Source organism: Lithobates pipiens, unplaced genomic scaffold (assembly GCF_037356315.1).
Source record: "Lithobates pipiens isolate NorthernLeopardFrog02 unplaced genomic scaffold, aLitPip1_a1.2 Scaffold_19, whole genome shotgun sequence".
Taxonomy (NCBI): Eukaryota; Metazoa; Chordata; class Amphibia; order Anura; family Ranidae; genus Lithobates; species Lithobates pipiens.
This window is the reverse complement of record NW_027507764.1, coordinates 8,965,755-8,984,710: the sequence shown is the minus strand read 5'-3', so window position 1 is coordinate 8,984,710 and position 18,956 is coordinate 8,965,755. Positions and strand designations below refer to the sequence as shown.

Below are 18,956 nucleotides of genomic sequence, written 5' to 3'. Positions count from 1 at the left end.
TTTTTAACGCCGCTATAATATCTCTCTTTAGTAATCCTATTATATATCGTCCTCATTTCCTGTTCCATTAATTCCCCAAGTTCCTCTCTTTTCATAGCCAGTTTATGTAATAGGTCCACTACCTGTCCACTTTCCCTGCCATTTGCCTTTTTATGTTCTTGCTCTAATCCATGGATTTCCTCCCTCAACTCCCTACTCTTTTTTATACCTTCTCTCTTCCTATTTGTACCTAGTGAAATATATATGCCTCTTATATAAGCTTTATGTGTCTCCCAAATAATATTTTCCATATTCTCCATTTAAATTAGTGGTAAAAAAAAACTCCAATTCCTTTCTAATTATTTCCTCTCCCTTCTCGTCCAACAGTTCCCTATTCAATTTCCAGGAAAAAGGAGATTTCTGAAATCCTGGGATTTTGATCTTCAGGCATATTGGAGAATGATCAGACAATGTTCTAATTCCTATATCTGTGGATATCACCTCGTCCAGAACCCTATGTTCCACTAACCAGTAGTCGATCCTTGTGTACTTCCCGTGTACAGGGGAATAGAACGAGTAGTCTCGTATCCTTGGGTGCATAGTTCTCCACGCATCCATAAGCTGATACTGATATAGCCTGTGTTTTATTATTCTCCTCTGCTCCTTCCCAATCCCCTGCACACGGGACGAACTATCCATTTGCGGATTCATACAAAAGTTCATATCTCCAGCTATTCCTCTTTTAAAATCCCATAATTTCTCCAATATTCCTTTCAGAAAAACAGTTGGACTTCTATTTGGGCAGTATATGTTAGCGAGGGTATAGTCTACTCCCCATAGTTTCCCCTTCAGAAAGAGGAATCTACCCTCCGGGTCGACTAATCTTTCTTCTATTTTATAGTATACATCCCGTCCTATACCGATAGCTACCCCTTTTGAGTTCCTTGAGTAAGAATCTCCAAAAAACCACACCGGGAACCCAGGGGAATATATTCTAATCTTGCTTTCGTATGATAGATGGGTTTCCTGTAAGAACACTATACCCGCTTCATATTGTTCTATTTCTTTAAAAATTTTAAACAGCTTTGCTGATTCATTTAGCCCCCTAACGTTATATGACAAACAATTAACTATAGACATAGATTTTAGTCAGGCTGTTTTTTTCTCTTTTCTCACTTAGCGAGGTTCTCTGCTGTCGGGTCTTTTTTCTCCCCCCACCCCTCCCACCCCCCCTACCCTCCCAGACCCCTCTTTGGTCCTTGTACCTATATCCAGAATATATCCCCATCCTGGAATATGTACCTCACCCCTTGGGGTGAAGCTCCAAGCCCGGCATTCCGTGTCCCTCCACTCCCCCCCGGCCATGAAGGCCCGGTAGACATAGGGGGGGAGAGGAGGGAGCAGATAGTCGAGGGACGCTCTTCCCGTTTCCACCCATACCCACATTAACTTTTATTTACTTTACCTCTCCCATCTCGTTTCTTTTGTAATAAATTGCACCAGCCCCCCCTCCCCCTCTCCCCCTACCCCCCCCCCCTACATTAAGCTCTCTTCCCTATTCCCTCTTCAATTAGTCTTTCTTCTCTTTCCGATCGCTTAGGTATACTAATGGTTGGAATCTGTAACTCTGTACAAAAGTCCTGTACTTCTTCCAGAAATTTCAATCTAACCGTCTTTCCGTCCCTATGTACTATCAATGCTGCAGGGAACCCCCAACTATATTTAATATTAGCTTGTCTTAAATGTTCTAGTAATGGTTTTAATTGTCTTCTTCTGGATAATGTTTCACTTGACAAGTCCGCAAATACTTGTTGTTTGCTCGTATTGCAACGGGTGTCTCTCTCTGAGGTTCCTCCATATTTTCTCCTTGTCTGTATACCGATGGAATTTAACAATGACATCTCGTGGGGTTTCCTCCTTCATTCCTAGAGGCTTTCTGATTCTATGTACTCTATCGATCTTTAACTCCTCGTCCCCTTCTCGTCCTAGTAGGGAGGGGGTTAAATATTTTCCTTATTTTTTTCTTCCAGTTTCTCTCCGTTTTGCTCTGGGAGGGCTCTTATCCTTAGATTTTGGCGTCTATTTTGATTTTCCTGTGCTTCCATTTTATAAAAGGTATTTCTATGGTTTATTTGCAGTGCTTTCACTTGCGATTTTAATTCTGCGATTTCTTGTGTTTGTTTCTCAGTTCTCTCCTCAGCCTCTTCTACTCTCCGCAGCAAATGTCCCAGATCCATCCGGACATTTGTAATCTCACTCTTAAGTAAACTTTCCATCCTTTCAAACATTGCCATCATCTCGATCTTTGTGGGCATTTGAGCTATACTTCGCTGTTCTTCCCCGTCCCCCTCGTAAGTTTCCATCTCTCTCTCTGTTTGTGTATCTTCTCTTGTTTTATCTCCTTGGGCTCCTTTTAACTTAGCCATTTCCTTTTTTGCGTTTTTGGTTGGCAAGGATGTTTTTTTTTCTACATCTGGGCTTTTTTGGTTACCCTCTTTAGTTGTCAAATATTTTTGTATTGAACTAGCAGTTACACTGGTATTTAAACTCTCCCTCTGTGTTTTAGGTTCTGTTTTATGTGATCTTCCCCTCATCATGTATCTTGTTCATTTATCTTGTTTGACAAATTACTTGTCCTGTATAGAGGGGAGTACCTCTCGGTTCCAATCTTTGCTTTTATTGATTTGAAAGGAGGGGTAAGGGGAGAGAAAAATATCCTGCCGTTTCACCTCTCAGGCTCCCTAGTTTAGATGGGATACTTCTCTTCACTTTTGCTTTAAGAATTGAAAATTCTGCGACTTGGTGGATTTTTTTTTTTTTTTTTTTTACTTATTTTACTAGGGCACCTGTAAAAGGACCTATAAAAAACGTACCATTCGTCCCTTTTTTCCGGTCTCTATATAGCGTAAAAGGGGCGGGAGGACACGCAGAGAGAGAGGTAAAAAAAAACAAAAAAACAAAAACAAAAAAACGCATGGGAATAAAAAAAAGGGGAACGTCCTTATACTTTTGCAGCTCTATTTCAGCTTGACCCAATTGTCTAATCAGCTGCTATCCACCACAGAATGGGAAGTTACTCTCCAGTAGATATCGCTCCGAGCTTATCGCATAGTTAAATCGCAGAGTTCATCACTTAATTCACAGCTTAGATCGTAACATAGTTCATAACCTTTCAAATCAGTACTAAGCTGTATCAATACATAGTCCTTAAGTGAACTAAAAACTCAATACTAGTTTCAGCTGTCAGTTTAGTAATTCCAGCATTTAATCAGTTGAGCCGCTCCTAGGGTTATTAGGCAGTCATTGATATTTAAATAGGTCCTCTCGTTAGTACAGTTCATGCAAACCCTTAAATTCCATAGATCTCATGGGTTCATAGTTTTCAAACAAAATCATTGCTCCATCAAGACCTCTCTTATGTCTCCAGTCACTTAACCCTCTCAGGCCCCCTAGTTTAGATGGAATTGAAAATTCTGCGACTTGGTGGATTTTTTTTTTTTTTTTTTTGTATTTTATTTTGCTGGGGCACCTATGAAAATCCTATAAAGAACCTATGAAAAACGTACCATTCGTCCCTCTTTCCCGGTCTCTGTATAGCGTAAGAGAGGCGGGAGGATACGAGAAAAAAAAGGAATGTCCTTATACTTTTGCAGCTCTATATTAGCTTAACCCAATTATCTAATCAGCTGCTATCCACCACAGGAAGGAAAGTTACTCTCCAGTAGATATCGCTCCGAGCTTATCGCATAGTTAAACGCAGAGTTCATCACTTAATTTGCAGCTTAGTTCGTAACATAGTTCATAACCTTTTCAGTCAGTACTAAGCTGTATCAATACTTAGTCCTTAAGTGAACTTAAAACTCAGTACTAGTTTCAACTATCAGTTTAGTAGTTTCCAGTACTTCCAGCATTTAATCAATTGAGCCACTCCTAGGGTTATTAGGCAGTCATTGACATTTAAACAGGTCCTCTCATTAGTACAGTTCATACAGTTCATACAAACATTTGAATTCCGTAGCTCTCATAGATCCATAGGTTTCAAAAAGAATCATTGTTCCATCAAGACCTCTCATGTCTCCAGTCATTTAATTTTTAGCCAGCCCCAGCTGCTGCATCTCTCCCTCAGTTAGTCATCAAATCTCTTTAGCTTCCACAGCAAACACAGTTCACAATGCAACAGTGCTGGATAACCTAGGGGCTCTGGAGGGTAGTATACAGAGCACACAAAGGCAGAGATAAGAGGGGGCGCGTATGGAGGAGACAGAGGGGAGGTCAGCACCAACAGTCACTCGTGGGGTCTCAGGATCAGGTGTTTTCTCTTGCAGCCATTTTTTTTGATTGAACCAGGGATATCTCTCACTTACCCCTGTTCAGTTTCCTGCATCCTTTACCGCTGTCCACCCCGATCTATCAGTCGCTCCTCCTTGGTCTCCTGATCCAATATCGCGGGGAATAGGCATCTGCGGGGGTCACCATGTGCGGTCCTCTAACACGGTGCTCTATCCCACTTCACCAGCATCTGCATCGGACTTGCCGCCATGGATCTCCTGCCTCCCCTTCCGTCCTCACAGACACCGCCTCGGGCTCCTCCCCCAGCCTTCCCACATCACATCATGCTGAGCCTCCTCCCCCGAATTCCTGGGTTTGTACACTTGCTGTGGCCATTTTGAAGGGTTTCCTCCATCCCAGCTCTAAGCTCATAGGTCTGCACACCTTTTGGTGACCATTATCGGGGTTTTCAACATCCCTGCCCTAAATTTCTTGGCTTGTATGACTGCTATGCACAATAGGAGGGGTTCCCGCCATCCCTGTGCCAAGTTCCTGGGTATGTACTCTTGCTGTGCCCAAAATGAGGGGATCCAATTTTTTTTTTTTTTTAATGGAGCTCCTAGGTCTGCACAACTTCTGTACCCCCCATGAGGATACCCACCATCCCTTCACTGAGTTTCTGTGTCTGCACAGCTCCAATGCTCATTACAAGCAGTTTCCACCTTCACAGTGCTGATCTTCCTTCTATCCTCATTATGACGGGTTCTCAGCATCCCATCCTGGGTTCTTGGGCCTGCATACCTGCTATGCACATTGAGGGGTTCCCATCATCCCAATGCCCAAATTCTGGGTTTGCACACCTGCTGTGCCCATTTTGAGGGGGTTCTCACCATCCCAGTGCTTAAATCCTAGGTTTTTACACCTGCTGTGGCCCATTTTGAGGGGTTCCCACCATTTCTGCCTTGCGTTCCTTGGTCTATATACCTGCCATGCCTATTATTATGGAGGGTTTCTCCAATCTCCTGAGTCTGTACACCTGCTGTGCCCATTATGAGGGTCTCCTGCCTTTGTTGGACGTTATAGTTATGTTTTAGAGAATGTAAATGGGGGGGGGGAGCCAGGTGTGGGAGAGGACCACCAAAATTCCCCCGGAGGGGCAGAGTCGGAAATTATGGTAGGGGGGGGGATCTTGCGTTTGGATCATCCATAGACCTGTAAGAAATCAGCGGGTGACTTGGCCCACCGGGCTCCACCTATAACGTAGATATTATTTTGGCTGGATTGACCCTTTTCGGTGTGAGTGGGCCCTCAGCCTTGGATCAGTACCTGTTCCATTATGGGAGTCTCCTGCCTTGTTGGACATTTATATTTATGTTTTAGAGAATTGTAACTGGGGCAAAAGTTATAGCGTCTACAACCTGTGGGATAGATTTATGGACTTTTTTTTACTGGTTATGGTGGTGATCTGCAATTTTTAGTGGGACTGCGACATTGTGGCGGACAAATCTGATCCCCAAGTGACACTTTTTGGGGACCAGTGACACCACTACAGTGATCAGTGCTATAAAAAATGCACTGATCAATGTAAAAATGACACTGGCAGGGAAGGGGTTAACATTAGGGTGCGATCAAGGGGTTAACCGTGTTCCCTGGGTGTATTCAAACTGTGTGAGGGATGGGTTTACTGGGACATGACAGAGATCGCTTTCCCCCCCCCCCCCGATTACTAGGAACAGCAGATTCAGCAGATTCAGATCTCAGTATTGTCCCCTTTCAGAATGGGGATCTGCCTAGTTTACATCCCCGTTCTGCCTCTCTGTACTGCGATCGTGGGTGGCTGGCAGACATCAAGCGGCCACTATAGCTCATGTGCAGACCAACATACAGGTACGTTGGTTCGCGCATAAGGCTGCCCTGCCGCAGTGCATGTGCGGTTGTCGGTTCGGAAGTGGTTAAGTGAACACAATGCTTCTCTCTAGGTTACCTTGTAGATAATGCAGCTCTGCTTGTGTATTACTGGCTCTCCCTCCATCACATTCCTGGTTCTTCCTCACAGATATTTATCAGGAATTGTTAGGAAATCTCATTATAGAGGAGAACTCACCACACAGCGCTCTCCTCTCCCAGAGGTTATTTGCGGGTCCCGTCAGATCAATCAGTGTAAAGACCTGAATGGTGACATCCAGAGCCCCTTCTTCTCCATATGCTTCTATCAGGAGGTCCTTGGTGGTGATGCATTCCGCATGTTCCAGTCTTCCTCGGGGGACGGGACGTTTATCTCCATAGGAGAAATCAGACAATTTGTTCCTAAATCTCTTAAAGTCACTTCTATTCAGATCCTCCAGAGCATATACGATAAGATCCCCGGAGGTTTGTTTCTTCCTTCCCGAAATATTAGGAGCCAATCCTGCAAACAGTACAATAGGCAGCCATAAACATTACTTCTGATTGGACAGTTTGTGACAGGTGACAGGAGACAAGTCTGTATTGGCAGCCGGTGGTCTTATAATGAGCCTACTGTATATATATATATAAAGGAAAGGAACTATCCTATATTGGCCTATGGAGAGATTGGCTTCCCTGTGATAATCTACAGGACTGTCTTCCTGACAACCATCTTCTTAGAAGGACTTGTCAGATGTATTGTGTGAAAACACCTAGAAGGTCTATTTATAAAACATTATTTGAATGAAAGGCACAAGTATTTACCAAGCTGTATGAATCCATCCCCATATTTTCTGCACTACCCTGTTTCCCCTAAAATAAGACCTAGCGCGATTGTCGGTGTTGGCTGCAATATAAGCCCTACCACCCAAATAAGCCCTACTCTGTTTCCTCAAAAATAAGCCCTACAAGGACTTTAACTGGGGCTTATTTGGCGGGGTAGGGCTTTTATTGCAGCTATCACCGACAATCACACTAGGTCTTATTTTAGGGGAAACAGGGTATGACTTTCTATGATCGTTCGCTCCATCTGTAGGTCAAAATGTGCTAAAATGGGATTTTTATATACAGCTTACCTGTAAAATCCTTTTCTTGAGAGTACATCAAGGGACACAGGAGCTTCATTACATAGTGGGTTATATAGGCACCTCTGGTGATTGGACACTGGTTGACCCCAATTAAAGAGAATTCCTCCCCTATATAACCCCTCCCATTTGGGAGGCACCTCAGTTTTGTAGCAAAGCAATAAGAAACCACGTAAAACCCAAGAGGGGCGGGAGCCCTGTGTCCCGTGATGTACTCTCAAGAAAAGGATTTTACAGGTAAGCTGTATATAAAAATCCCATTTTCTTGATCATACATCACGGGACACAGGAGCTTCATTACATAGTGGGATGTCCCATAGCAATGCTCAGGTTGAGGGGAGGGAGACACAGATCATAAATATAGACCGCCAGGGACCTGAGGACCTAAACTGCAGCCTGCAGTACACTGCGCCCGAAGGCGATATCCTCTTGCCCTCTGACATCCACCTGATAGAATCTGGTGAATGTGTGGACTGATGACCAAGTCGCAGCCTTACAGATCTGAGCCAGGGAGGCCTGGTGATGCACTGCCCAAGAAGCACTGACAGCCCTAGTAGAGTGCGCTTTCACCTGAAAAGGAGGAATCTTCCCCTTTAAGCTATAGGCCTGAGAAATAACCTGTCTGATCCACCTTGAGAGAGTGGACTTTGACACTGCCTGACCCCTTCTAGGGCCTTCTGGCAGAATAAATAAACAGTCAGTCTTTCTTATCTGAGCAGTTGCTTGAAGATAAAGACTGATTGCTCTAACCACATCTAAAGTGTGTAAGGACTCTTCCTCTATGGACTGAGGATTTGGAAAAAAGGATGGTAGGATTATATCCTGATTCAGATGGAAACCTGAAACCACCTTAGGTAGGAAGGACCTGTTGGGACGCATAACCACCCGGTCCTTATGGATAACTAAATAGGGCTCTTTATAAGAAAGAGCTGCCAATTCTGATATCCTTCTAGCCGTGGATATGGCTACTAGGAAAACCAGCTTCTTTGTCAAGAGAGCTAAAGAAGCCAGATGCAGAGGTTCAAATGGTTGGGCTTCTAAGGCCGAGAGAACCAAATTCAGATCCCATGGGCATACCGGAGGTTTGACTGGCGGTTTTATTCGCATAGCCCCCCGAATAAAAGCCCGTACTAGGGAATGTGATGCAAGTGGTCTTTGAAAAAAGACCGATAGGGCCGAAATCTTCACCTTAATGGTGCTTATGGCCAAATTCATTTCAAGGCCTAATTGGAGAAAGGCCAAGATTCTGCCAATGACATACCTTCTAGGATGCCATCTCCTGGGTTCACACCAGGAAACATATGCCCTCCAGATCTTGTAATAGATACGCCTGGAGGCCGGTTTTCTGGCATTGACCAGAGTGGAAAGGACTGGCCCCGAAAGACCACGGCCTCTCAAAATGTGGGTCTCAGCAGCCAGACCGTCAAATTCAGACTGCGTAAAGCAGGATGGCAAATTGGACCCTGTGAGAGCAGATCTGGCCGGAGAGGGAGGGTCCATGGCCTGCCCACTGCCAACTTCATGATTTCTGCGAACCATGGTCGCCTGGGCCAAGCCGAGGCCACTAGAAGGACCGACTTCGCCTCCCTCTTGACCCTTCCCAGGAACCGTGACAGTAGCGGGCTCGGGGGGAAGGCATAGATCAGATTGTACTGATCCCAGGGAACCGTCAGAGCATCTGACCCCTGAGCAAGTGCATCTCTTGTCCTTGACACAAAGTTGTCCAGTTTCCTGTTGAATCTGGACGCAAACAGATCCACGTCTGGAGTTCCCCACTTGTAACATATGTCTCGAAACACATCGGGGTGCAGAGCCCATTCTCCTGGGCACAACTGCTGGAGGCTGAGATAATCCGCCTGCCAATTCTCCACTCCTGGGATGAAGACTGCAGAGAGGCACGGAACATGCTCCTCTGCCCAGACAAGTATGCGATTCACCTCCTTTTGGACCACCAGACTTCTGGTACCGCCCTGGTGATTGATATAAGCCACTGCGGTGGCATTGTCGGACTGAATCCGAACTGGGAAGCCTCGCAGTCTGTGAGACCACTCTATGAGTGCCATGTAAACTGCCCGAATCTCCAGGATATTTATGGACAGCAGACTTTCGGTCGCAGACCATTTTCCCTGCGAGCATGTTCCCTCTAATACGGCTCCCCAGCCTGTCAGGCTGGCATCCGTTGTGACAATCTTCCATGAGAGGGGAAGAAAAGTTTTGCCTTTCAGCAAATTTCTGGTTTGTAACCACCAGACAAGACTTTTGCGTGCCCGGGGGGATAAACGCATAGGAAGATCCAGGGATTGGGGCTTCCTGTTCCAAATTGCAAGGATGCATCTTTGCAGGGGCCTTGAGTGGAACTGGGCGAATGGGACGGCCTCGAATGAGGCGACCATCTTTCCCAACAGTCTCATACATAGGCGAATAGAGGAAGATCTTCTGCCCAGAATCAGGCGCACCAGATCTCCAATGGCCAAGGCCTTTGACCCTGGAAGGAACACCCTGCCCTGAGCGGTGTCGATAATGAGACCCAGGTAATCCAACCTGGTGGTCGGTTGCAAAGACGACTTTTCTAGGTTTATAATCCAACCTAGGCGGCCCAGATGTTCTAGCGTTCTGGTGACGCTGCGACTTAGGCCCGTTGTAGTTCTCTCTACGAGAAGCAAGTCGTCTAGGTAAGCCATGACGGCTATGCCCTGAACTCTTAAGATTGCTAAGAGAGGGTCTAGAATCTTCGTGAAGACTCGGGGGGCCGTAGCTAGGCCGAACGGCAGGGCCACAAACTGAAAATGGCGCTGCTCTACCGCGAACCTTAGAAACTTCTGGTGTGCGGGAAATATTGGCACATGGAGATATGCATCTTTGATATCTATTGATGCCATGAATTCTCTTCCCTGCAGGGAGGAGACCACAGTGCGTATTGACTGCATCCGGAAGGTCTGGATGTGTAGAAACCGGTTTAAGTCTCTCAGATCCAAGATAGGTCTGACACTTCCGTTTGGTTTTGGAACGGTGAAGAGATTCGAATAAAAACCTGAACCCTGATCTTTCGGGCTCACTTCTACTATCACACCTTGGGATAGTAACTGATCTAAGGCCAGGAATAGCGGTTTCCGCTTTATCGGATCCTTGACCTTAGAAAACGAGAAGGTGGAATCTTCTGAAACTCTAGCCTGTAGCCCAGAGATACTGAAGAGATCACCCATTTGTCCTGAATCTCCTCCCGCCAGGCGCCTGCAAACCGCAGGAGCCTTCCCCCCACTCGGCCGAGAGGGGGCGCCCCTTCACAAGGAGGTCTTGGAGGTCTGCTTGGCAGGCTTCCGCCCCCAAGTCTTTTTCTGTCCCTGGGCTCGGCCCTGAGGCTTTCTAGCAGCGGAGGGCTGGGAAGGCCGTCGCCACTGTTTAGAGCTTGATGCTTCGGGAGAAAGAGTACGCCTGAATGAAGGACGTTTACTCCTTTTGACTGGAAGGAGTGTAGATTTACCTCCCGAAATATTTTGGACGAATTTATCTAATTCTTCTCCAAACAAACGCTCCCCTTTAAATGGGAACCCAGCCAAATGCTTCTTGCATGACATTTCAGCAGCCCAATTCTTTAGCCATAGAGCCCTACGCATGTGTACCAACATGAGGGACAAACGTGATGCTTGTTGGACAGAATCCAAAAATCGCATCAATTATGAAACATAAGATGTGAGGCATCTCTGCATATTTCTCTACTTCCTCATTGGGAAGGAGTTCAAACATTTGTTTAACCTGTTCCTTAAGGAACTGACACAACCCCACGGCTGCGACTGTAGGTTGCACCACAGCGCCGGCCATGGAAAAGGAGGCTTTTAACAAGGTTTCCAGCCTTTTGTCAGCTGGATCCTTAAATACCTGCGCGTTATCCAAAGGACAAGTTAGGTTTTTATTCACACAAGAGATAGCCGCATCGACAGATGGGGCCCCCCATTTCTTGGTGAAACTTTCCTCCATGGGATAATACATGGAAAACCTCTTGGGAGGAGTAAACAGTTTATCGGGATGTCCCCAGTCCTCATACATCAAGTCACCCATTAAAGGATGAATTGGGAAGGAACAAGCAGTCTGTGGGGCTTTCCTGACTCCCAGGGAAGAGACAGAGGATGTAGCGACTTCAGCAGCCGGCATTCTGAACGTGGTACGCACCAATTCAGTGTAATACTGCACCTGCTTTCTGAGTGCCTGGGAGGAGGGGACTATCTCCTCTTCCTCTGACTCATCCGACTGCTCATGATCCCTATCCAAAGATAGGGATCTCTCCTCATTTTCAGAGCAACTGTCTGAGAGAGGGATTTCAGCAGAGGGAGGGGATCTACCCCTTTTTCTGCTATCTTTTAGGGAAGCAGAAATAAAATTCATTATCCTCCCTTCAAAACTCTCCAATGTAGCCCTAAGGGAGTCCTCAGTGACATAGACCGGGGCTGCGACATTAGGAGAGGCTGCAAAGCCTGAAAGGGGCACTGACTCGTCTTGAGATGCAGGCTCCAGTCTTGCAGAGGGGGATGGTAATTTGCATGCACTTTTGGAACCCCTGGACCTAGGCGGTGATTTGCCAGTGCTTTTATTACCTGCCCCTGAAACCCTCTTACGAGGAGACATAGTACTGAGCTACAAAGCAGAGGTACTAGTACAAATGCAATCACTTGTTGTGCTTAAAGTCTCACAATAAATCAATATATGCTTAACTGCACAACCTGATGCCGAGTAGGTGTCTTAAGGTTCGCCTGGATCCAATCCCACGGATGCTTACAGCCCACAGCTCCTGTGTCTCACCTTACAGTCCCCTGACGCTCTGGGCTTTTTAAAACGGCCGTTTGGCGCCTGCACTACAGCATTGAACACACTAATCGTGCACAGCTGGCAACCACACCCCCCCCCCTCCTCCATTAGGCCGGGAGCGCGCCCGCGCGCGTGCACGAGGACCGCGGGATCCGGGGGGGGGAAGGAGAACCCAAAGGGAGCAACGTGGGACCCCTGACCTGCGTGGGACCCCTTTTTTACTTTAACTGTGGCAGGAACTGTAAGGAGACGTGAGTAGCTGGAAGAACCAGGCATTCACTGAGCGTGTTTGTATTGAAAGGCATGTAAGTATGCATCAGGCTGCTCTTACTCCCTCTAGTGGTGGAAACCAGGTAAGACATACAACTACTCACAATGAAGAAATCCATTCATATATTTAAAATATATAGGATGACTTCCCTTACCTGTTCCCCGCTGCAGGAATTGCTGATCTCAGACCAATTCCAGCCTTCACCCATCACGGCGGGTATTGTTAGCCAACCTTCAGGCGTATCTGGGGTTCTTACGAAAAGATCCTCCTACCTGGGCCTTGTAAAAAGCTCTGCCAGAAACTTACTTAAGGGGCGCCCTGAGTAAACAGTACCCCAAGTCTGGTTGTCCCAGAGCCCAGTCTTCCAATGGAGAGGACTTACAGGCAGAACCTCGTTTCTTCGGCAGACGAGGCCCGGGTACCATACCATCTTGGGAGTCAAATATCGGCCCGAGGTATGGATCCGGTTTGTTGTAGCCCTTCGGCCCTCGCTGGGACCCGCATAGAGCTAAGTTTTACGTGACCATCGACCAGACACTGGCGAAAAAACTGAGGTGCCTCCCAAATGGGAGGGGTTATATAGGGGAGGAATTCTCTTTAATTGGGGTCAACCAGTGTCCAATCACCAGAGGTGCCTATATAACCCACTATGTAATGAAGCTCCTGTGTCCCGTGATGTATGATCAAGAAATAATATTTCAGAAATAACTCTGTCAGAAAACAAAACTGCATTTTGGCAATTCGATTGAGCTGATGATCACATGAACTCCTAATATTAGAGAAACTATGGGGGGAAATTTGTGAAGATTATATGAATTCTTATAACATTTGTGAAAGGAAGGTTACTCCTTGGGGCTGATTTACTAAAGGCAAATAGATTGTGTCCAGAGCTTAGAATGTGGTGAAGATTCACTTTGTACAGAAAACCCAATCCGATGCAAGGAAAAAAAAAAAAAAGCAGGCTTTGATTTTTTTTTTATTTAAATCAGATTATTTTTAATCAAATTTATTTTTAAAAAATGCTTTGAGCAAAAATCTATCTAAAGATGGTTTTCTATTTAAGATGCATTAATAATTTAGTTTGTTCAGCATGAAATGGAGCTTAGTTATGTAGTATGAGGCTGTATATTCTGCAAAATTTACATTGTTGGTGAACTCATTCAATGAATCCAAGCTCTGCAAACTAAGCCCCTGTACACACGGTCGGAGATTCTGCCAACCAAATCCATTGGATTTTGTCCGTCAGATTTAGTCCGACAGATTGTGTCCGAAACTGTTGCATACACACGGTTGGGCCAAGTTGGCGAAAAAATCCGATCTTTCAGAACGTGATGACATAATTTCGTTACGATGGGACTACATTCAGGCTAGTAGCCAATAGCTTTGATGTAGGAATTTGATCTGAGCATGCGTGGCACTTGGTCCGATGAAAATGCTCTACACATGATCGGATTAGGTCCGTCCGGCCCAGTTGGTCAGGAAATATTTCCAACATGTTGGAAAATTGGGTCGGACGGAGATTCGGACGGAATCAGTCCGATGCAGACCACACACAGTCGGATTATCCGATGACACGGTCCGATAAGACTCATTCCGACGGATTCTCCGACCGTGTGTACAAGGGCTTAAGAGAACATGCACTGACAATTTTATTGAATTAAAGTGGTTGTAAACCCTTAGAACGCTTTAACCTAAAAGGTAAGCCTAGACTAAGGCTTACCTGTAGGTGCTGCAAATATCTCATAAACCTACATGGTTTAGGAGATATTTACAATTCCACGTACAAGGATTCCTTCTGCGCATGTGCCGATGTATTCGGCACATGTGCACTTTAGAAGGGACACGGCGTGCCGTCCCGAGCCGAAGTCCGTGACCCCGGAAGGAAGATGGACATTTCGAGCCTGCGAGGAAATAGGGGACATCGCTGGCTCCTGTGTCAGGTAAGTGACAAATAATGGGCTACTATGCGATGCGATGCGATGCGATGCATAGTAGTCCATTATGCTTTGCCTTTGCAGGGAAACAAAGAGGAAGTAAACCCATCAGGGTTTACTTCCTCTTTACATAAAAGATTTTAACTAGCAGCAAGAATGAGTCCTCACATTTAAAGAGCACCTGTCCTTTCAGATCCACCATGGCAGCACCTGTTAGCGGACATCCACTCACCTGCTGCCGCCACGTCCCTCGCCTTGTGTCACTGCCGCGCCATTAAAGTGAATGGGACTGTTAGTGAGTCACCAGCGGGTCAGAGGCGGAGCCAGAAATGACACTTGTTGTTTAAAAATTATGATTTAAATCAAGCATTTTAATAGTAATTTAAATCAAATCCCCCCCCCCCCCTGATTGATTGGTTTGCGCAAAAGTTATAGCGTCTACAAACTATGGGATAGATTTATGGATTTTATAGTTTTTACTGGTGATGGCGGCGATCTGCGATTTTTAGCGGGACTGTGACATTGCGGCGGACAAATCTGACCCCAAGTGACAGTTTTTGGGGACCAGTGACACCAATACAGTGAGCAGTGCTATAAAAATTCACTGATCAATATAAAAATGACACTGGCAAGGAAGGGGGTTAACGCTAGGGGGCGATCAAGGGGTTAGCTGTGTTCTGTGGGTGTGTTCTAACTGTATGGGGGGGTGGGTTTACTGGGACACAGATCGATGTCCCCGATTACTAGGAACAGCAGATCTCCGTGTTGTCCCGTCAGAACGGGGAGCTGCCTTGTTTACATAGGCACATCCCCATTCTGCCTCTCAGTACTGTGATTGCAGTGGCTGGCAGACATCGAGCGGCCACTATATCTCATGCACGGACCAATGTACAGGTACGTTGGATCGTGCAGCAGGACACCCTGCATGTGCGGCGGGCAGTCCGGAAGTGGTTAACTGGGCACTAAGCTTCTCTCTAGGTCAGTGATGGCGAACCTTGGCACCCCAGATGTTTTGGAACTACATTTCCCATGATGCTCATGCACTCTGCAGTGTACTGAAGCATCATGGGAAATGTAGTTCCAAAACATCTGGGGTGCCGAGGTTCTCCATCACTGCTCTAGGTTACCTTGTAGATAATGCAGCTCTGCTTGTGTATTACTGGCTCTCCCTCCATCACATTCCTGGATCTTCCTCACAGATATTTATCAGGAATTGATAGGAAATGTCATTATAGATGAGAACTCACCATACTTCGCTCTCCTCTCCCGGAGATCATTTGCGGGATCCATCAGATCGATCAGTGTAAAGACCTGAATGGTGACATCCAGAGCCCCTTCTTCTCCATATGCTTCTATCAGGAAGTCCTTGGTGGTGATCCAGTCCGCATTTTCCAGTCTTCCTCGGGGGATGGGACGTTTATCTCCATAGGAGAAATCGGACAATTTGTTCCTAAATTTCTTGAAGTCACTTCCTTTCAGATCCTCCAGAGAATATATGATAAGATCCCCGGAGGTTTGTGGAACCTTTCCCGGAATATCAGGAGCCGACCCTGCAAAGAGTACAACAGGAAACCACAAACATTAATCCTGATTGGACAGATTGTGACAGGTGACAGCAGACAAGTCTGTATTGGCAGCCGGTGGTCTTATAATGAGCCTACTGTATATATATAAAGGAAAGGAACTATCCTATATTGGCCTATGGAGAGATTGGCTTCCCTGTGATAATCTACAGGACTGTCTTCCTGACAACCATCTTCTAAGCCCCTTGTACACACGGTCAGAGATTTTGCCAACCAAATCCGTCGGATTTAGTCCGACGGATTGTGTCCGAAACTGTTGCATACACACGGTCGGGCCAAGTTGGCGAAAAATCCGATCTTTCAGAACGTGATGACGTAATTTCGTTACGATGGGACTACGTTCAGGCTAGTAGCCAATGGCTTTGATGTAGGAATTTGATCTGAGCATGCGTGGCACTTGGTCCGATGAAAATCCTCTACACATGATCGGAGTATGTCCGTCCGGCCTAGTTGGTCGGGAAATCTTTCCAACATGTTGGAAAATTGGGTCGGACGGAGATTCAGACGGAATCAGTCCGATGCAGACCACACACAGTCGGATTATCTGACGACACGGTCCGATAAGACACATTCCGACGGATTCTCCGACCGTGTGTACAAGGGCTTAGAAGGACTTGTCAGATGTATTGTGTGAAAACACCTAGGAGGTCCATTTATAAAACATTATTTGAATGAAAGGCACAAGTATTTACCAAGCTGTATGAATCCATCCCCATATTTTCTGCACTACCCTGTTTCCCCTAAAATAAGACCTAGCGTGATTGTCGGTGTTGGCTGCAATATAAGCCCTACCCCCAAATAAGCCCTACTCTGTTTCCTGAAAAATAAGCCCTGAAAAGAAGACCTACAAGGACTTTAACTAGGGCTTATTTGGGGGGTAGGGCTTTTATTGCAGCTATCACCGACAATCACACTAGGTCTTATTTTAGGGGAAACAGAGTACGACTTCCTATGATCGTTCGCTCCATCTGTAGGTCAAAATGTGCTAAATAATATTTCAGAAATAACTCTGTCAGAAAACAAAACTGCATTTTGGCAATTCGATTGAGCTGATGATCACATGAACTCCTAATATTAGAGAAACTATGGGGGGAAATTTGTGAAGATTATATGAATTCTTGTAACATTTGTGAAAGGAAGGTTACTCCTTGGGGCTAATTTACTAAAGGCTAATAGATTGTGTCCAGAGCTTAGAATGTGGTGAAGATTCACTTTGTACAGAAAACCCAATCCGATGCAAGGAAAAAAAAAAAAAAAAAAAAAAAAAAGCAGGCTTTGATTTTTTTTATTTAAATCAGATTCTTTTTATTTTTAATCAAATTTATTTTTAAAAAATGCTTTGAGCAAAAATCTATCTAAAGATGGTTTTCTATTTAAGATGCATTAATAATTTAGTTTATTCAGCATGAAATGGAGCTTAGTTATGTAGTATGAGGCTGTATATTCTGCAAAATTTACATTGTTGGTGAACTCATTCAATGAATCCAAGCTCTGCAAACTAAGATAACATGCACTGGCAATTTTAGTGAATTAAAGTGGTTGTAAACCCTTAGAATACTTTAACCTAAAGGTAAGCCTAGACTAAGGCTTACCTGTAGGTGCTGCAAATATCTCATAAACCTACATGGTTTAGGAGATATTTACAATTCCCCGTACAAGGATTCCTTCTGCGCAAGCACCGATGTATTCGGCACATGTGCACTTTAGAAGGGTCACGGCGTGCCGTCCCGAGCCGAAGTCCGTGACCCCAGAAGGAAGATGGACACTTCGAGCCTGCGAGGAAATCGGGGACATCGCTGGCTCCTGTGTCAGGTAAGTGACACATAATGGGCTACTATGCATATGCTTTGCCTTTGCAGGGAAACAGAGGAAGTAAACCCATCAGGGTTTACTTCCTCTTTAACCACTTGAGACCCGCGCTATAGCCGAATGACGGCTACAGCGCGGATCTCCTTTGCCGGGACTACGTCTATTAACGTCATCCCGTGCACGAGCGGCCTGGGCGCACGCGGCGCACTCTGTGATCGGCGAGTCTATGAGACTCGCCTGATCACCGATCCGAGCAAGGGCTCGATCCCGACCCCTTATCACGTGATCAGCTGTCAGCCAATGACAGCTGATCATGTGATATAACGGAGCCGGTAATTGGCTATTATTCCTCCTCGCGCTGACAGCGCAAGGAGAAAAAAAAAGAGCCGATCACCGGCGGCCGTGATCGGGACACCAGTCTGGATCACGGCCAGCCCTGCCAGTGCCCACCTGCCCCCTGCCAATGCCCACCTGCCCCCTCATCACTAAACATCATTAAAAAAAAAGTGCCCCCGTCAGTGCCACCCAGCAGTGCCCACAGTGCCACCCAGCAGTGCCCACAGTCTGCCTCAACAAAGGTGCTACACCCCAGTGCCACATATCCGTGCCCATCAGTGTCATCTACCAGTGCCCAGCAGTGCCACCTATCAGAGCCACCTATCAGTGCCACCTATCAGTGCCCATCTATCAGTGGTACCTATCAGTGCCCCTTAGTGCCACCCATCCGTGCCATCTTATCTTTGCCCATCAGTGCAGCCTATCAGTGCCCACCAGTGCCGCCTCATCAGTGCATTTCAATGAAGGAGAAAAATGACCTGTTTGCAAAATTTTATAACAAACTATTAAACATGATTTTCTTTTTTTTTATCTTTTTAGCAAAAAATAAAACTCCGAGCTGTAATTAAATACCACCAAAATAAATCTCTATTTGTGGGAAAAAAATGATAAAAATGTCATTTGGGTACAGTGTTGTATGACCGCGCAATTGTCATTCAAAGTGCATCAGCGCTGAAAGCTGAAAATTGGTCTGGGCAGGAGGGGGGTTTAAGTGCCCAGTAAGCAAGTGGTTAAATAAAAGATTTTAACTAGCAGCAAGAATGAGTCCTCACATTTAAAGAGCACCTGTCCTTTCAGATCCACCATGGCAGCACCTGTTAGCGGACATCCACTCACCTGCTGCCGCCACGTCCCTCGCCTTGTGTCACTGCCGCGCCATTAAAGTGAATGGGACTGTTAGTGAGTCACCAGCGGGTCAGAGGCGGAGCCAGAAATGACACTTGTT

At 45.9% G+C, this 18,956-nt stretch overlaps 1 protein-coding gene across 1 annotated transcript in view; it reads right to left on the bottom strand.

Moving 5' to 3' along the window:
* The window catches only part of LOC143997901 (NACHT, LRR and PYD domains-containing protein 6-like), a 207,014-nt gene that overhangs the window by 162,906 nt on the left and 25,152 nt on the right, over nt 1–18,956 (bottom strand). Inside the window, exons 4-5 of the mRNA XM_077493723.1 lie at nt 15,530–15,832; nt 6,353–6,655 (exon numbers count right to left, since the gene is read on the bottom strand). Coding sequence (XP_077349849.1) covers nt 6,353–6,655; nt 15,530–15,832 — 606 coding nt within the window. The remainder of the gene's footprint in view (nt 1–6,352; nt 6,656–15,529; nt 15,833–18,956) is intronic.